This window comes from Chelonoidis abingdonii, chromosome 2, assembly GCF_003597395.2.
Source record: "Chelonoidis abingdonii isolate Lonesome George chromosome 2, CheloAbing_2.0, whole genome shotgun sequence".
Lineage (NCBI taxonomy): Eukaryota > Metazoa > Chordata > Testudines > Testudinidae > Chelonoidis > Chelonoidis abingdonii.
The window spans coordinates 209,193,580-209,219,167 of NC_133770.1; the positions used below are offsets into that span (position 1 = coordinate 209,193,580).

General features: G+C 43.5%; 1 protein-coding gene across 2 annotated transcripts in view; it reads right to left on the reverse strand.

Moving 5' to 3' along the window:
• Positions 1-25,588, reverse strand: part of RAB31 (RAB31, member RAS oncogene family) — a 117,390-nt gene that overhangs the window by 30,497 nt on the left and 61,305 nt on the right. For both annotated transcript variants that reach the window (XM_075062945.1, XM_075062944.1), the window contains exons 2-3: positions 16,697-16,776; positions 12,999-13,080 (exon numbers count right to left, since the gene is read on the reverse strand). In XM_075062945.1, coding sequence (XP_074919046.1) covers positions 12,999-13,080; positions 16,697-16,776 — 162 coding nt within the window. The remainder of the gene's footprint in view (positions 1-12,998; positions 13,081-16,696; positions 16,777-25,588) is intronic.

Here is a 25,588-nt window from a genome sequence, read left to right on the forward strand (position 1 = left end):
CAGCCATTAACAACCTGTGTAGCATAGAACAGCACTCAACTTTCTCTTACTTATGACAGTGTAAGTGGAAGGTGCAACTTGTGAATCACACCATGGATAATATGGGAGATACAAGTGGCACTTTGGGCAGAGAGGCCCTGGAGGAAAATCCTAGCAACAACCACACAGAGTTAGCAGTAGTCAGTCAGCATTTCCACACAACTTCCAACAACTGCTAACTGGACGGGGGCAGCAGAAGACCTTGTCACCCCATTATAAACTGCATTATTATACATCATGGAGTAGGTGATCACTCCTTTGGTCAATGCTGCATCTAAGACCAAACAGAGGAGCTGGAAGCAAACTAAATGGGGATAAATTCAGCAGGTGCCCTTTGAAGCATTTGCAAATGTCTTTAGAATCACAGGTTGAGTATCTCAGGCCTAGATTTTCCTTTTCATTCTTATCAACTTATTCTCTGAATACTTATGTCTTGCCCAAGGGGGCTAAGACAGACCCCATTGCTATACTTCAGACATTGCCCAGATCAGTTTATTAGTGCAGTGTCTTGTCTTCTCTGGTGCTATGGCCTAACACAGAAATACTGCACAAGTTTAAAATCTTAGGTGTTGGAGAGGAGTTATGGAAGAGAAATAGAAACAATAAGTAGATTATCCTGAAGTGTAAGCTTCTCACACAGACATAGTGGAGGGGATGGAGGGAGAGGAAATTCCTAACATTCTCAGCTGGCAAAGAGAGAATGGAAAATGTTATGCATGCATGCCATTCAAAGATATGATTAAGCATTTTATAACCTTGAGTAGTTTTCTCTACATACAACACAGGGCTGTAATTCTAATACTAAGGAAACCTCTAAAGATAGTTGCATATATCACTATTTTACAAAGATTTGAACATCAGTAGATGTCACTCCCACAAGTATGTTCATATTACTAATCTTCTTCTGGACCCAAAGTTCAACAGGACAGAAAAAATTATTTAAGAAATCTTTATAGGTGATTGCTAGTCTATCAAATCAATCCAGCATTTTTTTTCTCTTATTGATTTGTCAAAAGAGACTGAAAAAGCCTCTTATTCACTCATATACATTGCCTCCAAAAGATGAGAGTTCTTGCAGTAAAAGAAAAATATATACAAGCGTTTTAGGAGAGCCCCTAGAGGGGATATTTAAAATAAGGAGAAAACAAAGCTTTGAAATATTATAGAAATGACATGGTGTTCAGCCCTTATGAAGATAAGTCCTTAAGTGAAACATCTACTGACATTAAATCTTGATTCTGAATTATTGTTCTTTGACAATCTGCATGTGAGGTTTTTTGGGTTTTTTTTTAAGTTTAATGAAAATATACATATACACCCACACACTTCAAGGTAGTTACCTGGCTTTATGATCAGTCTTACAATGGTAAATGCCTTGTTGTCTTCATTTGCTTATTTATTTTGATGACATTCCCTCCTCTCCCCCACCCCAACAAAATAAACAAACAAACAAACAAACAAATAAATAAATAACATGAAATTGTGGCAGAACTCATCTGTTGTCCTAGCTTAGCAGCAGCTGTTAGAAGCCTGCATAAATCTGTATACTTGTTATGGCAGATATGGCTTGTTAACAATTTAACAATATGCAAGGTATACAAAAGGTGAGAGCTGCTTTCTAGAGAAAGGACAGAAAAAGTCCTAGGGTATGGCTACACTCACACTTTACAGTGCTGTAACTTTCGCGCTCAGGGGTGTGAAAAAATACCCCCCTGAGCGCTGCAAGATACAGTCTGTAAAGCGTCAGTATAATCAGGGTGGCAGTGCTGGAAGCGTGGCTCCCAGCGCTGCACGCTACACCCATAGAGGATGTGGTTTATGTGCAGCGCTGGGAGACCTCTCTCCCAGCGCTGCTGCTCTGACCACACTAATTCCAAGTGTAGCCATACCCCTAGTCTGAAGCCCTAGAGGCAGTTTAGCTCAGGTTATGTCTTCACAGAAGAGTTAACTTGAGTTATCTACATTTGAGTTAGGCCATCTTGAGTGAGAGTGAAATAGCACTGAAGCTAAACAAATTGGTTTAACATCACAGATTGTGTTAGCAGCTGACAAGTGCTCACTTGAGCTTTAGCCTATATCCCCAGACAACTTGAGTTTAAAGGACCACAGTGCTCAAGTTAAGGGATTTGCATGAGAATGGAATTCAAGTTAGGGGCAATACTTCTGTTATAACTTGAGTTAATTCTGCAATGAAGACAAGCCCTTAGATGATTATGCTACATTGTATTATTATGTTTGAGTTACCAACAAAGCTGAAGTCCAGGGATGGGACAAGTCTGAACTCTAACTCAAGGTTTGTGTATTCTGAGGATAAGTTATTAACTAGGGCCCAGATCTTTATTTAAACACTGATTTCAATGGGAGTTAGATTTTTACTTTCCAGGCTCTGGTGGAGCAAGAACCCTTTCACAAAAACCCTGTTGCTGTAAAGGAGTGCAAGAGACACTACCTGATTCTCTGTTCAGAAGAAAGCCAGAAGTGTCTCAGCAGGTGGGAAAGAAGTCAAATGAACTAGTGAAAGTCTGTAGTTGGTTAGTGCACAGTGCTGCATTATTAGGACGACAACTGAGTGAAAGCAAGGTTCTAGCTTCTGATTCTCAAGCAGGCAAAAGGGAGGAGGACTGGAAAGGTACAGTTTCTCTCCAACACCCCCTATTGGATGTCTATGAGCAGGGAGTGAAATCAGGGAAGAGAATTTTGCTAAGTGATGGGAGCATCCAGTAGCTAGAAGTTGAAGCTAGACAAATTCAAAGTGGAAATAAGGTGTACATTTTTAACACTGAGGTTAATTAACCCCTGGAACAATTTACCAGGGTCTTGGTGGATTCTCCATCACTGGCAACTTTTAAATCAAGATTGGACATTTTTCTAAAAATATCTGCTCTAGAAATTATTTGGGGGAAGTTCTTTGTCTTAAGTTATACAGGAGGTCAGACTAGATAATCACAATGGTCCCTTCTGGCCCTGGAATCTATGCACACAGCATGAAGAGCAACTTGTGGATGGGGGAGAGACTGAAGACGAGGTCCCTGCGTGTGAAGTGGTGAGTAAAAGCTACATCCATTTGGATTGGTGTTTTTAGCTACTTATGAAGTTATTGCATATGGAATTATGAAAAAACCCTGAGCGTGAATTCTAGCTGGGTTTAAACACCTGGATGCCCTTTTACTAAAAAATAGCGGCAAAAAAAGTGTAGACGTGCATTTCCTTGTCTTGGAAACATAGCCTTCTGGCTGCCACAATATTCGTCAGGCTGGCAAAATGGAAAATTGGCAGCAGCCCAAGGCATACAGACAAAAGCATTGTAATTAGAAACCACTTATGGCATCACAGACTGAAATATACACTAATAAAAACATCCTCAGCTAACATATGATGAGATTGTTTGTAGGGGGGGAATCTTTGCTCATGCTAACAAAACTGTCATGAATTTTATCCATGCAGCTCAGGGCCGCAATGTAAGTTTGATGAAAAGCACTAGAAAAAAAGACAAGATGGAGGGAAAGTGACACTCTGGAAAGTGGAATAAGTAGGATGATTTGACACGTGATCACAAAGAAACTGGGACATCAGAGATTGATACTTAAGCAGGGAGAAGTAAAGGGATGTTTTTAAATGTGCTGCTGAGGTTTCAAATTCTCACTAGAAAGGGAAGGATGGTTCAACAGCTCTCTTTTTTTCTGACAAAACAACCTACACTCTCCTCAATAAGTGGTACTAGAAAGTCATGCAACGCTGCCAGAAGTCTCTCTGGAGGCTCAGCACATTCACTGTACAACATACTGAGAACTCACTCCCACTCCTGTCAAGGCAGGAAGTCTGCTTCTGAATCCCCATTTTCTAACATATCATCATACTGCAAAAAATTGGTGTAGGCTTTTATTAAAAAAATGTGTATTAAAAATGCAGATTTAGGAATTGGAATTTTCACCAAGAATTTTCCATCTATGGTTACTTATGCAGACTCCTTTTATTTTTTTTTATCCACTTAATGAATTAGAGGCAGAGCTGTGTTGTCAGTACTCAGTCTAAGCTCTGTGGCAGGTTGTGATAGGTTAGGCATGGAAATGTCTCATTTTGTTTGTTTTTCCATCTTTTTTCTAAGCTGCTTTGTTCTGACTACACCATTCTCTCCTCTCTCCACCCCTGAAGAAATGCAGAGCTAAACCTGCTTCCCTCTTAGGCAGCTGCTTTGATTGGTCAGGGGTTCTGAAAAGGAAAACCTCAGCTGCATTTCACACTTTGTGCTTAATGCTGCAGAAGTGGAATGTGAAGCAGTCACTTGGCACTCCTGTCAAATGAGGAGTTAATAGTAACTCAGGCTCCCACAGGCGCTACAGGGTGGGACTACGAAAGTAATTGCTTCAGGAACAGGAAGAGAAATGACTGAGCAAAGGCTGCAAGCACAGCTTCTTAAAATTTTCCAACAGAAAATGCCCTTTTGTTCAGTTCAAAACTTGCCACAGGAATGTGTTTATTCTGATGAAATTTTTGTTTTGAAAAAAATTGAGATGAAGCATTTTGATACGTTTGGATCTTATTAGAACGGAGCATTTTGATTTTTCATTGAAATGACTTCATTTTGAAAATGTTTTATATTATAATTTATATTCTAAAATATACATTTGTAAAAATTGAAATTGTAATGAAACATTTCAACTTTGAAAGGAAATGCTTCAATTGACCCAAAATGAAATTTTTCAAAAAATTTGCTTTATGGGAAAGTTTGAAATTTGGCAATTTGTTCTGATTCAGATCTAACACAAATTTTGAAATTGCAGAATTTCCTGATAAAAGGAAATTCTGGTTCCCACATAGCTGTAGCTCTCAGTGAGTTAAAACACCCTGTGGTTCAGGGAAATAGCTTTTGTTATGTGTTGACTTTTTTGGTGATCTGGTTTTCTGTGACCAAGCTCCCATACACACTATGGCCAAAGTTTCCAAAAGTCTGAGCAGATACAAACAGTCATTTAGATGCCCATCTAGTGCCTCAGGTGGCTGCTGGGTACCCAACAAATGTTCAAGTTGGTTTTTACCATATCCAAGTTTCCTGAGTTTCTAGTGCTCAGTGGGATTTCCTAAAGCAGGGATCGGCAACCTTTGGCACACGGCTCGCCAGGGTAAGCACCCTGGCACTTTACCGGCCGCGTCCACAGGTTCAGCCGATCACGGCTCCCACTGGCCGCCGTTCCAGGTCAATGGAGGTGGCAGAAAGCAGCGGCCAGAACATCCCTCGATCCGCACCACTTCCTGCAGCCCCCATTGGCCTGGGATGGTGAACCGCGGCCAGTGGCAGCCGCGATCAGCTGAACCTGCAGACGCGGCAGGTAAACAAACCAGCCCGGCCCGCCAGCGTGCTTACCCTGCTGAGCCGCATGCCAAAGATTGCTGATCCCTGTCCTAAAACATCCATACAAGCATCCTGGCTTGGAAATTACTACTAGGTGCTAAATGTTATTACACATGACACTATTGCATCTGCTAATGAGGTCTGGACACCTAGTGGTGAGCAGTCTAAATGCAGGCTAGTTTTAGACAGCATGATGGGAAGAAGATGGGAGAGGATGAGGAGGCAAGAGGACAGGGTAACCACATAGCAAGTGTGAAAAATTGGGACGGGGGCAACTGGTGCCTATATACAACAAAGCCCTGAATAACAGGACTGTCCCTATAAAATTGAGATATCTGGTCACCCTACAAGAGGAAGCCCAAATATTGATTCAAATGTCACTGGAGGATTAAAGGCGGAGAAGGAAAGAAGTTGAAGTACAGAAGAAGGACAGAAACAGGGAACTGCCCCTGAAGATGTTATGGAGGAACAGGCCTGCTGTTTGCTCCTTTAAGATGTGCTACAATTTCTGAAAACTCTAAGGAAGCAAATTAATCTATTTATGTTCATACTTTTAGTTTAGGCTTTTCAGTACCCTGATAGCCACAACTAGTGCTCAGACAGCTTGGACACAGCCAAATGCCAGCTCTAATTACCCCTACCGACTTGAGCCCCTGGCGGTGTCCCAGCATGACAATTTGAGTCTGCCCAAGTTTTGAAATTTTTTTTACTTGAAGCTCTCTGTACCAGTTTCTCCATCTGTTAAATAGACATATTACTTATGCCTCACTGTAAAGAACAGTGAGATGGATGGATGAGGAACAACTAAGTATGGTTGTTATTATTAGCTCCTGTCAGAGCTATTGTCTGTAGGTCTTAACTGTCACGTTAGCTGAACCCCCACCAGCAGGGCTTTGTTCTGCAGTTATATGCATTTCTGACTGCAGGCACTGGAGGGGTGGGGGAGAAGGAACTCAATCCTTCTGTCTGTTAGAGGGACTGGGGGCGTGTGGTAAACATCTGTCCCAAATCTGGACCTTAGCGTCCAAAATCTGGGTGCTTACTATGGACTCCCCCAAGCTTTCTACCAGCTTGGATCTTATCTCGCTGCCACCAGACAGGAATATAGCACCTGCCTCCCTCTGGTCCCCCCAGACTTTCCCTGGAGAGACCCCCAAGACCCAGAGCCCCTGGGTCTCCCTATTCATCCCCCAACTTCCCTCCCTTTCCCTGGGTTAGCCGGAGTGATGCCGTTATTATGCTCCTTAATACAAACCAGCGAGGATAATTTACCTCCCCCTGGCTATGCATTCAACCTAGCAGCTACACACAAGAGATTCCCCCCTCCCTTCTTCCCGTAGCTGTAACTAGAGAAAGACCTCAACCAGTCTTAAAAGAAAACTTATATAAAAGAAAGAACTACATATAAACAAACACTGCATTAAGAGATCAATACAGGGATATGGCTTATAAGAAAATAGGAATAAACAGTCTGATTTAAAAGATAGCCAATTTAAACCAGTCCAGCAAAACAACACACATGTAAATACAAAACAAAGCATATAACAGCCTATTGCCTTGCTACCTTTGTACTCACACTTTGGTAGACGAAAGTTAGAAAAAAGATTGGAGTTAGAAGAAGAGCTGTTTCACTCCATAGCCGGGAGAAACAAAAGACTCAGAGTCCCCAATTCCCGCCCCTGACTTTTAAAAAATCCAGTTCTCTGATTGGTCCTCTGGTCAGGTGTTTGGTTCCCCCTTTACAGGTAAAGAAAATTTAACCCTTACCTATCTACTTATGACAGGGCGTCCTCCCCCTCCTGCCACTATTTGCTCTGCTAGGGGGAGAAGAGTTAAGTGCAGCTGCTTCTATTCCTGCCTTGCCATGAAATCTTCAGGGGGATCCATAAGTGCTGGAACTAGGGGTGCTGCCGCACATCCTGGCTTGAAGTCGTTTCCATCATATACGGGCTTTACAGTTTGGTTCAATGGCTCTCAGCACCCCCACTATACAAATTGTTCCAGCATGCCTGGGGGATGTGGGGACAGTCCATCTTCTTGTACTATTTCCCATATTTATAAAGCCGCATGGGAAAAGGCACGGTGGCTTTGGAGGTTGCATGGAGTGGAGTGGAAGGCAGGGTGAATAGACCTGTGATTAGAGTCAGATAGAGTGAACCAAGTGCTGATCATTCTGCTTTTTTTGAAACCAGGGTGAGGGGGAAAGCAGCAGAAGAGCTTTCCATATCAGGGTGCAGACATGGCAGCAGTTTGGGTGGCTGTCAAACTGCAGAAGGCACCAGGCCCTGATTATACAGCACACACATTTGGACTTACATTTAGAAGAATTAAGCCAAACCAAAACACTGTTGAGAAAAATATGTAAGTAATTTTGTTATAGAGGACAGGAAGTGAGCCTGAACACAGATGCAGTTAGACGCAGCGTGATAGGAAAAGTGCACGCTAGGTGCCTTATGATGCAACTTTTTTTAAAAAAAGCAAGATACCTGCGTGGAGGAGTTTACCATCTAGTTTCAGACATGCTACAATATAGGGGACAATAAAAAAGATGTGAGAGAAAGATCAGGAGTGACACCATAAAATTATGCAGTTACTCATTTAGGACAGGCATACATCATGATGGAACAATGGATTGTGTTGTTTGGGGGTTAACCAGCTGCAACAAAGTCACACTTGACAGTTCTAAAAGAGTAGCTAAAGGCAGGCATATTAATGGTAGAATAGTTAATGCCCTTTTTCCTATGAACTGAAAGAGGTTACCTCAAGTTAATCATGGACACCTGAATCTAATTAAGGGCAGCCTCTGACCTTTGAAAATCTCTTCCAGTGAAGAGAGAGGAGAAGCAAGCTGCAAAAGAGTTGTGTGCAGTAAGGGGAAAAGGCTTCTCCTAGGTAAACGGCTGTTTTCTCTATAAAGGAAATCTTGTGTTTATTTCTGTTTGGGGATGGGGCCTTGGTTCTTAGCATAACTGGGCCCAGAGTGGGCAACTGATTATCAGTAAGGCTGCAAGTTTGTCATGGAAGTAACAGAAGTCACGGATTCTGTGACTTTCCATTACCTCAGTGACTTTTGCAGCAGCCGGTGAGCCTGGCTCAGGAGCAGCACAGGCAGCTCCTGTGCCAGGTGCACTGGCTGCTGGTGGGGCAGTCTCGGACCCCCGCAGCAGAGTCTGGGTGTGGGAGAAGGCACGAGGTTGAGGCACGGGACAGAGTGAGGCAGGGTCTGGGCGGCGCTTACCTGGGAGGCTCCCAGGAAGTGGCAACATCCCCCTCGCTCAGCTGCTAGGCAGAGATGTGGCCAGGCAGCTCTGCATGCTGCCTCTGCCCAGGGCACTGCCCTCACAACTCCTGTTGGTTGGGAGGCAGCCAATCGGAGCGGTGGGGATGGTGCAGGCAGAGGCAGTGTGCAGGGCTGTCTGGCCATGCCTCCACCTAGCAGCTGAGCGAAGAGGAGGTTGCTGCTTCCGGGGGAGCTCCCAGATAAACGCTGCCCAGAGCCTGCCTTACTCCGTCCCATGCCCCAACCCCCTGCCCCTTCCCATGTCCAACCTCTGCTGCTGGGGGGAAAGGTGCGGAACCAGGTAGGGAGCCTGCCAGCCCTGCCACCCACACCCTCCCCCTGGCACCAGCAGGGGTCCTGGGCCGCACACCGCTGCCTGTGCTCCCTCTCCCCCCCGCCAGCACCCGAGCCACCCTCCCCCAGCACCCATGAGGCCCCCAGGCAGCCTCCCCATCCCCAAATTTTATTCACTGGTATTTTTGGTAAAAGTCATGGACAGGGCACGGGCTGTAAATTTTTGTTTATTGCCCACGACCTGTCCGTGACTTTTACTAAAAATACCTGTGACTGAAACGTTGCCTTAGTTATCAGCATTGGAGGCACTAATCCAGGAGAGTTAGTTTTTTGTTGTTTAAAGAAACTTATAGGGCCAACCCTAGGGCCTACCATGTAAATATTGTAAATAAATCAACATTAAGAATCAAACCTCTGAAGCAGGTGCGATTTACTCCAGGCCCCTTCTCTGCACCCAACACCAGAGGAAGAGAGATTGAGTTTTGACCTGATGAAAAGTGTGTTGCCACATATGGCATTAGCGGTGGGATTTGACACAGCAGACTACCCCAGAATCCACAACAGGATGCTACCAGAGTCCAGGTGGCTGCACAGCAGGAGTCTGTACAAATATAGCAGGAGACAAACTAACTGTTGATAAACTAGGCAACATGGGACCAAGCCATCCTACAGGAAGCAGTGAGACAGCTAACGCCCTGACTGCTACAGAAGGTGGCCATGATGGAACTCAATCCTTAAAGGCTAGCAGCTATCTATAAAAGATAAGTCACATCAAGGCATATCTCCTCATGTTTGGAAGAACAGCCCTGTGACATTCCTGGCTTCACTCCCTTACTGTGTGGAGAGGACCAGAAGCCCTATTATGAGATGGTAATGGAAATATCCAAGGAGATTCTGATCGATCAAGAGATTCCCTTTGTATCAAAGTTGATGAAGGAGCTGTGTGTGATGCATTAAATACGGGCCCTGTGAACTTCAGTTTACTATCCGGACTGATGGCCTGGTCAAATGCTTCAGCAGGACACTGAAGAGCATGATATAGAAAGTAGCAAGTCGAGATGGGAAAAACTGGGATATCTTGCTACTCTACCCAATGTTTGCTATAAGGGAAGTACCCTGTAGGGTGACCAGATACAAAGTGTGAAATATCAGGACCGGGGGAGGCGGATAATAGGTTACCTAAAAAAGACAATACAACCCTAATTATCAGGACATCTGGTCACCCTAGTTATATGGTCACTATGTCTGTGGCATATTGGACATTGCCTAATCAACGAACCAGTGTCACTGAACATGTCATGCAGATGCAGGATAGAATATCCCAAGTCATCCCAGTAGTGCAGGAACATATGGAAAAAGCCACAGAAGGCCCAACAAGCCTATTACAATTGACAAGCAAGGGTTTAGAAATTCCAGACTTCTGATCAAGTAAAGGTGTTGGTGCTCATGATGGAAAGCAAGCAATTAGCCGTATGGCAGGAGCCATACAAAGTAATAGAGGCCAAAGCAGGAGCAAACCATCAACCTATTCAAGACCTGGCAATACATAGCAACGTGTATGGTCATGCTAGAGACACTACTGCGGGAAGATAAGCCTCAGGAATGAGTCAAAATATCTCCAGAGTTACCCCTGTAAAGCCTCTAGAAGTTGTCAAGATGACTGAATGAAACCAAGATTTGTTTTCAGAGAAGCCAGCCAGAACCACAGAAGTACATCACAAATCCAAGAGTGAATGTGAAGCTTAAACCATACGGGATTCCTGAGGATAAAAGGGAGGAAATCAGTACAGAAATTAAGAAAATGGAGAGAGTCAAAGTTTTCCATAGTTAGTGGTCCAACCCAATCATTCTGGTATCTAAACCAGATGGTACCACGAGGTTCTACAGTGACTTCTGAAAATTAAATGAGTTTCCCAGTTTGTTTCCTACCCCATATCTCAGACAAATGAGCTCATAGACCAGTTGGGAAAAGCAAGATTCTTGTCTACCCCTCAACCTGTCCAAAGGCTATTGGCAAATCCCTCAAGCAGAGGCTGCCAAAGAGGAGACTGCTTTTTCTACACCAGAAGGCTTAGACCAGTATACGTTCCTCCATTTTGGATTGCACGGGGCACCAGAAACCTTCCAACACCTCACCAATAAGCTATTATGCCCATGTGCCAGGTATGCAGACACTCACTTGCACAATGTGATCATATACAGCCAAGACTGGGGGACACATCTGGAAAAGGATGAAGCAGTACTGGATACCCTGAGAAAAATGGATCTTACAGCTAACCCATCCAAATGTGCAGTAGGGCTAGATGAAGCCAAATACCTTGGGTACATCACAGGCAGAAGCGTAGTGAAACCCCAGATGAACAAGTTAGAGGTGATAAAAAGTTGGCCCCAGACAGTAAGGAAGAAGCAGGGCAGAGTGTTGTAGGGATAGCGAGAATCTACAGATAATTTATTCCCCACTTGATTAGCAGGGTGCAAGCAATGTTATGCATAAAGGCAGCACGCAAAAGGACAAAGAAACAACTTTAGGCAGACAAACAGGACATCAAGGCTTAAATTGGCATTATTAGCAGTGCAGAGAAGGCAATGGGATAGTGTGATAAGAAACTAGGAGCTTGATCAGTTTTCTTACACCAATATAAATCCACTGGGCCAAATCATGCTGCACAAAACCCTTCTTCAGCTTGCCTCCCATCGCTCTTATGTGTCATTCTGACAGTGCAAAAGGGGCATTCAGTGAAGCCAGCTTAACGGATTACCTGGATTTTGGCCCAGTTTGGGGGAATTCTCAGGCGTCAGACCTGGCATACACCATACCCTCTTTTTCACAACCCCCTGGGTAGTGGTTGTGTCAAGTATGACCAGACACGTAATGGCATTTTTCTGTTTGTGTCTGTTTGTACATAATGTGAAAACTTTGGAATGATGCATCCCATCAAATTCTAAAACTTCAAGGGAAGTTCTAAACATCAATAGGCAGAATTCTACTGATTTTGATGAAAACTAGAAAACCGGAAAGAGAAAATGTGGGCCAGGTGGAGTCCTGGCATCTGGTTAGCAGAACCAGCACAGCTTCACCCACCATTGTCATGGTCTATAAATCAAAGAACTGGTTGATAACAGCCATTAACGCCATCCAGCATAACAACACCCCTCATCTCAGCTCTGATAAAGGTCCCAATACAGTTTTAAAATGCTGACACCCTGAATGATTTATCTCCCAGGCAGAAAGAAAAGAAACAATAGTGGGCAGGGAAATAGGGGGCACCGAATGGGAGGGAAGAATGGGGGTTGCTGGCATGCATATGTGCTGAAACTAGGGAAGTTGCTACACCCCTTGGCTTGAAGTGGTTTTCATCATATACAGGGTTTACAGTTTGATTCAATGTATCTCAGCATTCTCACTATACAAATTGTTCCAGCACCCCTGCTGCCATGTGAGGAAGAGGAAATGAGGAGCACACATACAACCCCTGCAATGTGGCAGAGGGGGAATGAGGGAAAACACACAAAGCCCCTGTCTTGGGGGAAATCGATAATGCAGGGGCATGCAAGAAAGGGGGAATGGAGGCCACACAGAGCTCTGGGCACATGGTAGATGGGAGAATGGTGGGGATGAAGGGAGGCATTGCAGGGAGTCCCTCAAATAGAGGGGGATGGGATGGTGGCACACAGGGAGTAGTGGCTGTGGTGTGTGCAACTGCGCTCAAACTATGTGACCCTGTAGAATAAGTGATCAGAATCAGCCCATAAATCAATATACAGGCAGAAGCAGAGTTCCACAGGGCTTTGTAGAAGAGGGCAGAGAACTGAAACTTGATCCAGTGGTCTCTGCTTTTAGGCAAGTCATTTAACCTGCTTGCCTCTGTTTTCCCATTTGTGAAATGGGAATAGTAATACTTAGTTACTGAGACATACTTCACAAAGTAGTGTGAGAATTCATTAAACATGTTTGTTAAAGACCTGTGAAGATGAAAAGTGGCATATAAGTATTAAATATTATTTTAAGAGAACATATCACACAGTGATACTCACCCGCTCCTGACCAGCTGTATCCCAGATCAGAAATTTATGAAGCTCATTCCCACAAGGCACAGTTTTAGTCATGAAGGATGCACTGAAATGAGAAGTATCAACTGTTTGTTATTCAAATCTAAACCCACTGTGAGGTTAACAAATGAAATTCACCAGACCAATATTCCAAATATATCAACTCTAGACTTTGGGCAGGTTTGTTTGGTTAGGCCAGGCCACTTAGGGTGGGAAAAGTCATTTTCTGGTACAGGGTCCATTCAGTAATATCCCCTGGATTTATTTATGTTTATGCAAATTAGGATTTCTCTTTTCCTCTGGTGAGGTTTAGAGGGATCCTTCTGGTTAGGCTTAAGAGCACCAGCACCAAATGTGCCTGGGGCCCATATCTCCTTTCTTCTCTGTGCACATGCCTGTCCATTGGGCAGCTGGCACTTCAGGTTCTTTTTGTTGTTGTTGCTGATCCTGGTGAACATCCTCTTGCAAGGAGTGGGATAAGTGTACATGTTATCACCCCACCAAGCAGTGAATGAGTGATTTCATATGCTAGTGTAGAAGACAGGAAAAGTAAGTGACTAGCAACAAAACAGTGGAACAGAATATACACAAAGTGTTGCCAAAAGTACAATGTAAACAAACCAAAAAGTCCCACCCCCACATCCCGTCCAATCTTGGGCATAACAGTGTTAGTTGTTACTTCTAACAATAATAGGTAGAATTTTTTCAGCAGGAAATGTGATTTTTCAAAATTGTATCCCCTTACAAAAGAATGCTAGACATTTATAGGTTTGTTCTGTACAACAGTGTTTGAGCTGAAGGAGGCCTAAAAGAGATTGCCCAGGCTCTGGTAGAATTGTGTTTCTTTCTAGACACTGCTGAACCATTCCTGCAAAGATAACTTTTATCCCTGACATATAAAGAGGCACCTGATAGGATGTGTTTTGCATTAGAAGTACACTGGATTACATCACATGGCATATGTTTTCAAAACATTTTCTAGGAAAGATACACCAGAGGTTCCCTGGATAGCCATCTGTAAATTGCTCAATTCAAACAGTGTTCCATTGGATACAAAAAGATTAAGTAATACAGGAAGAGCAGTATTTTCTTTGGTTATTTTGTGGGTTTATGTTTCCAACTATCATTCTTTTATTATGCAACACTTCACAGCTCTAAAAACAGGAAGTTCAGAACACCAGCAGCTACAGGAGGTCACTAGAATTGTGGATTTAGAACATTAGTTCATCTGGCAAAAAAAAACAAAAGAAAAAACAAAAAAAAACCCATTACCTACGTAGTAGTCCTATTTAGAAAACACAAGGTAACAAAACATATGAGCAATATTTAACTCAGTACACTAATGTGACAAAGTGTTTTTTTTCCAAATATAAAATCTTTTTCCCCTAAACGAGACAATTATGAAAAGTTTCTATTTTCTTCTCATATTGGTAGAATATCTTACTTTGATAAAGGACTGACAGTGGTTTAGAACTAAAGGACCATTAGGTTCCCATTAATTTCATCATTATGAGCAAATGACTTCCCAATCAATCCTGCCAGTGATGATGTGCTTCTTTTCCCCCTCCTCTCTGCCAAGCTTCCTCCATTTGTTAAATTCCGTCGTCCAAAACTGTATTGGAATCTGGTCATCAGATCCCCAGCTGGGACTCCAATTGTGCATCCAAAGGCAGAGGTCAACATGTTACACCTGAAAGCTTTTAGCTACCTCAACATCAAACACAAACAAAGCTTACTCTGCATAAGGAATTTAAAGTAGAATAATTACAAAACAAGAGCAATTATTCACACCCAAATAATTCCTTCATGGACAAGGTGTATTAGCTTCCTCTGCCTAGGGAAGTCAAGTGTCTTCAAAGTTTTCCAACTGATGCAGGGCTGAGGATTTGGCCACAAGTGTTGGAAAGAAGAGATCTCTGAATTAAACTCAGTTAAATGACTGACAGGAGCTAGCTTGTGATGCTTTGGATTTAGAAGCTCTACAGTTTCTGCGAAAAATAGATGCAGATGAATTATATTTGGTCTGATTATGCTGCATTATCCTGTCTTAATAAAACCTGAAAATGTGATGCATTATAAACCTAGAAGAAATTCTACTTGTGGGGGAATTCTGCACCACTGCGTGTGCACAGAATTCATGTGCTCCGCAGATTTCTTTGCTTCTCCACAGAAAAAATGAGTTTCTGATGGGGAAGCAAAGGGAAGCCAGAAGACTGGTCACATGCCCCTCCCCAGTAGCACAGGCGCATCATTTCAGGTGTCTGGAGCAGCTGGCGGAGAGGTAAATTACTGCTGAGGGTAGGGCTGGAATGCCCCTGCCAGTGACTTCTACCCTGCGCCAGACTCAGCTGCAAGTCTTGAATGGCTGGGGGGTGAGGGAGGATGAGACTTGCTCTTCCCCTGCAAGGAGTGGCTGGGTCCGGGTCAGACCCACCCCCAGAAACCTTTCCTGGCTTCAGGAAGCTCTGCACTGACCTCCCTTGCCCCACTGCTTCTCAACCATGGGGGGAGGGGCACTGTATGGGGAGCTGTTCCCACATCCACCAAACCCCTGTGTATCCAAACCCCCCTGCCAAGCCTCAACCACCCGTACCTGAACCTCCACCCCACTGAGCCTCACCCCCTGCATCCAGACCACCCCCTACACTTGAACCCTCACCTCGATGAGCCCCACCCCCTTCGCACCTGGATCACTCCATGAGCCCCCCCACATGCAGACCCCCACCCCACTGAGCCCCAACTAGCTGCACTTGGACACCCGCCCACCCCGCTGAGTTCCCCACACCCAGACCTCCCCACTGCTGAGCCCTATCCTCCTATACCTGGATCCCGCTACAGAGTCCCATTGCCTCCTGCACCTGGAACTCCTCAATGTGCCTCTGTGCATCAAGATCCCTCCACACCTGGCCCATGCACTGAGTTGCCTGCACCCAGATTGCCTCACACAGAACCCTCTCACCCCACACTTGTATCCTCCCATATTGACCCCCTCCACACTTGGATCCTGCCAGGCTGAGCCTGTCTGCTCACGCCTGGTGCAAAGGGGCAGGGCCCTGGGGTGTTTTGGGGACAGGTCCAGCCCTTGCGCTATGTAAGGATTGGATGCAGCCTCACCACCAAGCTTATGCTCAAATACATTTGTTAATCTCTAAAGTGCCACAAGTACTCCTGCTCTTTTTTCAGGTTTCCTAGTCACTCTAGCACATTGAAAGGGGACATTTAGTGGCATATGTATCATCACCCAGAGAGCAGACTCAAACCTAGCATTATTTATATTATCCCATAGTTGTACTCAGAGCTTAAAAGAGAGTAAAAAGCTTCCAGTCATGAGTTTGTATAATACAAAACACAGAGTAGTATGTGTGTTTGTGTCAGCTTCACAAATCAGGTGATTGTTCAGGAATTGTTGAGAGGGAAGAAAGCTTTCTGACTCTTAATGGCGAGGCTATTCTAAATGTAAGGAATAACATGAGCAGAGAGTGAGGCAAGAAGGCACACACAAAAAGAAAAAAAAGAAGTTAGTGGAGTGGGGAGAGCAGAAAGGGCATCAAAGTGAGGGGGAAATGTAGGGGAGTTGTGCATAGTTTTGAACATGGGGAAGAGAAGACACTTGAGATAGAAGTAAGATGATGATTTTGGCAGCCTTGAAATATTTCAAGGAAAAGATTAAACAGGGTACTTACCCAATAGTAGGGCTAATATTGTGATCAAAATGATCCTGGACAAATCGACAAACTATGCTTGATTTCCCAACCCCAGTATCCTGCAAATGAAAGAAAGAACAATAATAAATTCACAAGGTACTTGTATCTGAACTTCAGTAGAAAAATTCACTGATCAGGGGTTAATATGAATTATGATTCTGCCTTTTTTTTTTAAACCACAAAAAAAGAACAAACTTACTCTACAGGCAAGTGGAGCAGGTTAAGTGTTTGAAAAGAAAATAATTCATTAACTATTTTTGTAAGTGTCACCATCGTAACTGGAGATATTAATTTAACTCTTCTGCATTTCTAAAATTCCATCCTTTTACAACCTCACAACTCTTTTTTTTTGGTGGGGGGGGAGGGAGTTTACATTAATAAATTGTCACTGATTATAAAAGTTTACATTTAGCTATTTACTCATTCAAAATAAAATAAAAACCCACTACATGTTAAAATCCGTAGTTACTTTGCTGAGCAAAACCAACTTCCAGCAAATTAGTTTTGTGTGTGTTTGTTGTAAGGATGGACCAAAATAAATAGTTAACAAAATCTTTTCATTATGAGATAAATAAGTGATTTTCTCAGCATTTATAGAATGTCTCAGGTGCTTTTAATAAGGTCTGAAGCCAAGGACTGAGTGACTTTAGCCACCCAAGATATGCAACAATCCCCTAGAAATGCACTTGTAGGATGCATTAAGGACTCTATGAAACTGAATGTATTAATAAAAACAGAAGGACAAATGCCTCAGTGGTTGCTATGTGGGAGAGCCTGCTTCCATTACTGGTCCCAGTCTCATTCTTCCGTGTCAGTAGGGATAAATACTAGGAGTACTGCTTACGAAGCATATTCAGAACCTCTGGATAAAATAGGAAATGAAAGAAGTTCCTTGCACTATACCACAGCAAGTCTTCCAGACAAAAATGCATTTTCCAGTACTTCTTGACCACTCCATAGAACCTTAAAAGTACAGGGAGATGTAAGTAAATAGGGGGATTTCTTGGGCTCCAGTAGAAATGTACAGGGCTTCTTTTAGATGTTGAAAAGGTATCAATCCAGACCCTTCCATTTACTGAATGGACATTAACAGTGAAAGCCAAGGCCCAATCCAACTCATTAAAATGTCAGTGGAAAACTCCCACTGAGTGCACTGAAATTGAATCAGTCCCATGATCAATAAGTTCAATTTGTGTCCAGATTTCTAAAACCATTTAATATATTTTAAAATTGACAGGTTTCCAGATTGAGGCAGGGCAACTCTATTGGCACCATACAAATAATACAGAAAACTTTTCTGTAATCATTTTTCCAGACCTTGAACTTTTTCAAAGATGGAAAAAACAAATCTAAGTATTTAGAATCCCTCTCCCTTGCTTAAATAAAACTGTAATAATCAAGGGTGGGAAAACCTTTCTTACTAGAAAACCATCATTTAAACTCTTGTCTCTAATTCAAGGCTGTCCTTACTTAGTCTGCTTCCAAGTCATAATAAATATTCACTCAGCACAGATGGTTGTTTATCTGCAATGTGCAATCGATATACACAAATTTCAAAAAAGAGCAACAGTATTTAAAACCAGCCTAGCAAATTCTAATCAATAGCCACAACAAACATTGCGGCTATCCCCAAAATTCACCTTCCTTATCAATTCCATCTGACGTTCCTGCACAGTCACCAAACCCAGGTCAGCACAGCACATTTTAAGAAGTCTTCTGTGGCAACACTGAATAATATAATTATTCCAGATTTTAACTGTGCTTCAGAAAACCAAAACGAGCTCAGAGGAATTGCAATTCCCTTTTGTGGAAAAGTTGCTTCTGCTCCAGAGTTTAAAATTAGACACCATCTCAGCGATCTGATGCCACCTCAGTGCCATACCTATTTATTTTCAGCTGCCTTAATAGGCCAGTGGCAAGTGCAATTACAGCTCAGAAAAGAGAGGGATTTGGTCTTTGGCAGGGCTGTAGCATCTACATGCTGAATTTGGAGCTTACCTCATTTTGCTAGAAGATACTAATTCTTTGACCAATTAACCAAGCTTTAGTGGTTTCTATTTCTCTTACATCCTTCTCAGGAATTGCAGCTAAACCTAGATACATGCCAGCCATCCAGCCTGCATTCAAGTAGCCTCCAGCTTAAAGGCACTTAGTCTGTACCCTTGTGACTGCTTTGACTAGCCCTCGGAATATATTTAGAGCAGCATTTGCGGGGGAGGGGAATAAAATGCTGACCATCATTCTATATCTAGTTTTAAAACTATCTGGACAATTTTTAATATATTCTCATGCACCTGTCAGGGACTCTAACCCAGACAGCAAAGTTCATTGTCTGACCGCAAGAGAGACAGGCAACACCAGCAAGGTCCGATCAAAAGCTCTTTATTGACAAGTGCACGCATCAATAGAGAGCTCGTCTCCAGAGAGAACCAGCCTGCCCTTTACATCTTAGTATAAGCCTATATAGACAGTTCCGTCGCGTCATAAATTATTCACTGGAGCAACCCACCCCCTTCATTTCACAACTAGAAACTAGACACCTTTAGTATACATGCATGCCTAAAGTTAGAAATGTAGGGGAGTTAAAAACAAACAAAGAACAAAACCATGGAGTGAAAACAAGGAGGCTGGGAAGCTAGAGTTCTTATCAGTTCTTTGAGGGGCTGCTCCTAACACAGCACATCTGGTACTATGCCAGGAATGCAGCTTCCCTCTTATCTCACTTTTTCCCAGCGCTTGTGAGACATGCTGCTTTTTCAGCATTTTCCACTCAGGAATTACCCAAAAATCTCTGTTAGCCTGACTTTGGTCAGGTTGGCATACCTGGTTTTGTCTGCTATATCTTTATTCAGGCCTAACACACCTGTCAAATGGGGCACCCTCCTGCTCCACCACAACTGGATAGTGGATTGAGATGTGTGAACATTCCATACAACACTCCGGAAAAGTAGTCAAAATAGTTTATTGCAAATCAGAGTCAATCAAGTTTACTAAACATAGAGTAGCCATGGCCTTTCAGACAAATCTTGCAGGATTGTTGCAACGAAGCAGGTGGGAGGAGTCCCAGTTTGTGACGGCATCTGCTGCTTACTGGCAAGTAAAACATGCATGCCATTAAAATAGTCTCAATACTAGAGCTGTAGAAAATACTTCTGCTACCATCTGCTTTAGGACTTTGCCTTGCTGTATTGCTCTTCTGTCCATAAACCTTGTTCCCTCAAATCTGGTAATGTTCCTTGTTTTGCCACAAGGGAAAGACCCTAAACAGGATTTTTTCAAGCAGGTAACACGAACAACCTTATTCTTCAGTTCACTGAGCTCTGCACTTTGCCGATTTTCATAACTCATGTAATCTGGTTCTTTTGTTTTAGTTAGACTGTGCTGATATACATACTAAAACATTCCACACACACCAGATGGCAAATCATCAGCTGGTGTAAACTGCCATAGCTCTATTGACTTGGATGAAGCTAGGACAATTTACAGCAGCTGAGCCTTTGCCCCCAGGAAGCAAGCTGCACCCTAAGGAATGGAGTCTGTACTTACCCAGAAGTCATCATCCCTGTAAAATAGGGGAGCTATGATGAGGGTGGGGAAGGCAACTTTTTCTTTAAAATAATCACGCAAAAGAAATACAGCTACATGTGACAAGGGATCCAGGACATAAAGTCTGTTCTAATTAAAGGGATATTTGACACATGCCTGGGGTGCGGTGCAAAATTTATATACACTCATTTTAACAAGTTGTGCTTTAGGAAGGATAGTAGGTGCATGGCTCATGGGACTAGTGACATGTTTTGCTTTCTACCTTGCTTCTTTTTCACATACTTAGTCATCACTAGTCTCCCAAGCATAAACACATCCATAATATCAATATAAACTGAGATGTACAGAGATAAGCAAACAGGAGAAGGGAGAGGTTCAACAGCATCAAGTGAATCTCTGAATGTTCAATGGAAGAAGTAACTCAGAGTTCAGAATTTTATCCAAGTCTCCCTCTGCTTTGCAAAACTGATCTGGAAATCTCATGAGACAGACCAGTTTTTATTTTATACAAAATGTGGATAGTTCCTGCTACTACTCTCCCATACTGAACACACTTCAACTTGACTCACAGAACTCTGCTCTCTCAGAGCTGAAGGTGTGCTCCCAGCTGCTGAGCAGACATACCCTGAAGCTTACACATACGCAGAGCACCAGGCTCCTCTATGCTCACATCACTGTAAAGGAGAATGCTGGAAATATACAGCCTCAAGTAGGATTACTGGATTTTAGCAGCCAATTTACAAACTAACAGGAATTTACACATAAATTGCTTATAATATATCACAAGTATAAGATTAGAGAAAGTAAGAGTCCAATATATTTCTAAAGTCACATTCCAAGGACGGACAGCTGATTGGTGTAACCACCCACTGTTCTAAGTCTCCATACATAGGAAAGTTAAGGAAATAGAGGAAGTCAGGTTTTGTTTGTTTGTTTTTTAAGTTCAAATTTGGAGGGGTGTGGGCTTTTTTTCTTAAAAAAAACATAAACTAAGCCTCTATCCTGCAAACGTCTAAGAATGTGAGTAGCCCAAGGAGTCCAACTGGACTAGGGAGTTACTCACTTGCATAACCGGGGCTTTATTATTTAACCTTCATATTGCAGTAGCATCCAGAGACCTCAGCCAGGTGAGGGGCCTAGTGTGCTGGGCACTTGACAAACATATACTGAAGAGCCTAAAGAGTTTATCTTAATTATTCTTCTATCTGAAATGGTACAAGCACCCAACTCACAAAAAAACTATACGTATGACTGCTCACTAAGCAGCAGTCTTATAATTATGCAAGATGCAGTAGCAATTGTTTTATTCTTGACTACACAGTATCCTTCCAAGCAATGGGTGAGTTTTTTATATATACAGAATCCTATTAAGATGAATTATGTAAGAATCCATTTATGACTATGGGGTTTGCAAACAAATATACAAGGATACCTCAGAATATTTTACATAAAAGAACCTGCATGATAAGAACACACACTGAAAAAACAGCTTGCTTTGGAACCACAGGAGATCCCATGACTAACTTTCTATTTTTGTTAAAAAACATGATTGTTAAAAAAAGCTTTACCTATGGGTGTGACTGCGGTGCAACCTGGACTGTGGTACCGCTAAGCCCTCCAAAACCGACCAGCCTGGGATATCCCTCACACTGTGATGTTGATGGCAAGCTACAAACTTCTGGCAAGTACTGCACTTACACAGACATCCGCAGGCAGGGATACATCCAACTGAGTTACATAAATGATCTCCTAGCCACGCATGAACCATCAATAGGGAGGCTCCAGCCAATTCCCCCCAGCGCCCCAGCCTTGCACTGGTCAGAAGCAGGGGCAGCAGATTTGTCATAACAGTGGAGGCGCCAGATTTGTCCTAACTGTGGATGAGCGGTGTGGGCTCCGGTCATCAGCGCTTACCTCAGGCGGGTCCCGGAAGTGGCCAGCACATCCAGCTCCTAGGTTCAGGGGCAGCCAGGCAGCTCTACGCGCTGCCTCTGCCTGCAAGCGCCGCCTCCACAGGTCCCATTGGCCATGAAGCTGCAGAGTTGGTGTTCGGGGCAGGGATAGCACACAGAGAGTCCCTGACAGCCCCTGAGCCAGACATGCCAACCACTACCGAGAGCCACACAGAGCCAGGGCAGGTAGAGAGCCTGCCTTAGCCCCACTGCGCCACTGACTGGACTTTCGAACTATTAAAAAAATTGCTTGGATTGCTTTCAAAAGCAACCAGGAGACTGAGGCCGATTCCGGCAGACTCTCAGCTATCCAGGAGGGTTGGCAACCCTAGGTCAAGCAGTCTCCATTGCACATGTTCTTTCTGAGAAGTCTCTGGGAGGGCCGTTGGGAGAGTGGATTCCCTTTAATGGGCCATCAGCACATGTCTGGCTGGTCGTTTGTTGCAATTGAAAGCTTGGCTGTCCAACATATTTTGGTAATACGTATAATGCTTTATAACGTCACATATAAAGATAGCACATACAATCCAACAGAATATTAATATTCAACAGATCAAGAATGTCATAAACAGATGGTTAAGGGTTAATGTCTCTTTTACCTGTAAAGGGTTAAGAAGCTCAGTAAACCTGGCTGACACCTGACCAGAGGACAATAGGCGACAGATACTTTCAAATTTGTGGCTGGAAGTCGTTGTTTGTGTTTTTGTTTTCTTGTTTCACTCTGCTAGAGGACAGAGTTGCCCCAGTAGTTTCCATTATCTTGCGAATCAGTCTTCAATTTTCAAATTTGTAATAATACAGCACAGCGGGATAATCTATGTTTGTTTCTAACTTGTAATAAGTGCGCTGTCTTTTTCTGTGAAGAATTTTTTACCTCGTTTGGTTGTAACTGAATCTAAGGCTGGTGGAGGCTTCCCTCTGGTCTATATGAATCTGAGGTACCCTGTTAAAGCATTTTCCATCCTGATTTATATGATTATTATTTTTACCTTTTCTTTCTTTAATTAAAAGTTTTCTTTTTATGAACCTGATTGATTTTTCCTTGTTTTAAAATCCAAGGGATTAAGTCTGAACTCACCAGGGACTGGTGGGGGGGAAAGGAGGGGGGATGGTTAATTCCTCCTTGTTTTAAGATCCAAGGAGTTTGGATCGGTGTGAAGCCTCTCAAGGTAACCCAGGGAGGGGAAAGTCTGAAGGGAAAAGGAGGGGGATGGTTAATTTCTCCTTGTTTTAAGACCCAAGGGGTTTAGGTCTGAATTCCCCAGGGAAGGTTTTGGGGGAACAGAAAGTGTGCCAGACACTAATTCTGGCTGGTGGCAGCGCACCAGATTTAAGCTAGTAATTAAGCTTAAAAGTGTTCATGCAGGTCCCCACTTTTTGTACCCTAAAGTTCAAAGTGAGGGAAAAACCTTGACAAAGAGTTTTAAAACAAGTACTCAAAAGGCATACTTTGTACAAAACATATAATACACTTCTACCCCGCTATAACACTGTCCTTGGGAGCCAAAAAATCTTATAGGTGTTATAGGTGAAACTGCATTATACTGAACTTGCTTTGATCCACCAAAGCGTACAGCCCCACCTCCCCAGAGCACTGTTTTACCGCATTATATCCAAATTCGTGTTATATCAGGTCGCATTATACTGGGGTAGAGGTGTAATTACATGACGGTGGTGAATACGAGGGTTCCAGGGTGCTACTTTGAGGTAAAGAGTGCCACAAGATTTGTAGGGACAAATTCTGCACTGGGTAGATGACCTGTGCTTCCTGACAATGGGAGGGCACAACCCCGGAACAGCTCAAGTCATGCCCCTCCTTGTAGCAACCCTCCCCTTCCAGAAAGCAGCCCCACCCTACCCCTCTGGGAAAGCAGTCGCCCCCTGTGCAATTCTAAGCTGTTCCTCTCTGACTCTCCCAGCAGAGTTAAAGCAGCAGCACCTCCAAGCAGCTCCCAGCTGTTCCTCTGCTCCTGTCTCTCCTGTTCCTTGCCCAGCACAGCTCGCTGACTCAGCTACTCTGAAGGAAGGGGGCCCTGCCACACCATGTGATGAGCAATCTGTGGGGGGGGAAGGGCCATGAGACCCTGCATCTCTCCCCCCCAAACACACATCACCTCTGTTTTAACTTGGGGCATAATTTGGCCCTACAAATTAAATCTAGCAAATTTCAATTTGAAAAAGCTGAAGTACCAAACCCTGAAAAATCAGAGGATGTTAACGCCTAGTAACAGTTACTAATAGCAGCTAGAGTACATATACAGCAGCTATTTTTCAACATTAGTAATACTTTGAAATGAGAGAGCACTTCAAAGCTCTTTACAAACACTGAGCCAAATTCAATGTCTGACCCAATTTGCATTGAAGTTAACAGGATTCTTTCTATTGATTTCTACAGGAGTTGGATCACACCCTCAAGGAGAGTCTGTGCTGGTGTTCCCTGGACGAGGCACCTCAGTGGATTAAAGTCCAGCCAGTGACACAGTTACAATGGCACAAGGAGCTTTTGTTCTCCTCTCCATCAGGAGACTTGCAGCCAACCAGCTCAGCTCTACAAGCAGGAGGCACTGGCTAACAGTAGCTAGGATGGGAGATGATCATTCCTAGTGGTCCAAGCTACAGCAGTCAGGCCGAGTAGTCAGAGCCACTGCCAGAATCAGGAGTCCAGGGCAGGGGTGGAACAAGGCTGGAGCAGGAGCAGAGCTGGAACAGGACTGGGAGCAGAACACAGCACGAGCAGGGCTGAGAGCAAGCTAATGCCTGGGGAGTCTGTTGCCGCCATCAGACAAGAGACAGTTCCAAGCCCTAGAATAGCCTTGAGCAGACTGAGCTACTTGTACTCCTGTGGTGCTCATATACCAATTATGGGAGTCACATGACCAGTTCCTGGCTTGTGGATTGGCTGGGAGCCTACCACATGAATGACTCGTCACCTTACATTGGCCAAGGAAAGAGTGTGGCTAATGTATGCAGGTGATTAATCGATTCAGTGTATCCTTTAGACAGTCTCTACTGGTGTAGCTCCCATTGCACCCAAAGTAGAAATTAGCATTCCCCACCCCAGTCAAAACCTTGAGCTAGTAGAGCCATCTGCCCTTCTACTTTGGAGGTACAATGGACCAGGCTAGCAGAGACAGGTGCAAAATATACCTATCTGCACCAGCAGTGATTGTGGCAAATGTGGTCTGTTAATGAATCTTCATGACAAACCCTGGAGTTAACTAAGTATTGTTACCGTATTCAGACACAAATGGTGCATCTACACTACAGGATTATTCCGATTTTACATAAACCGGTTTTGTAAAACAGATTGTATGAAGTCGAGTGCATGCGGCCACACAAAGCACAATAATTCGGCGGTGTGCGTCCATGTACC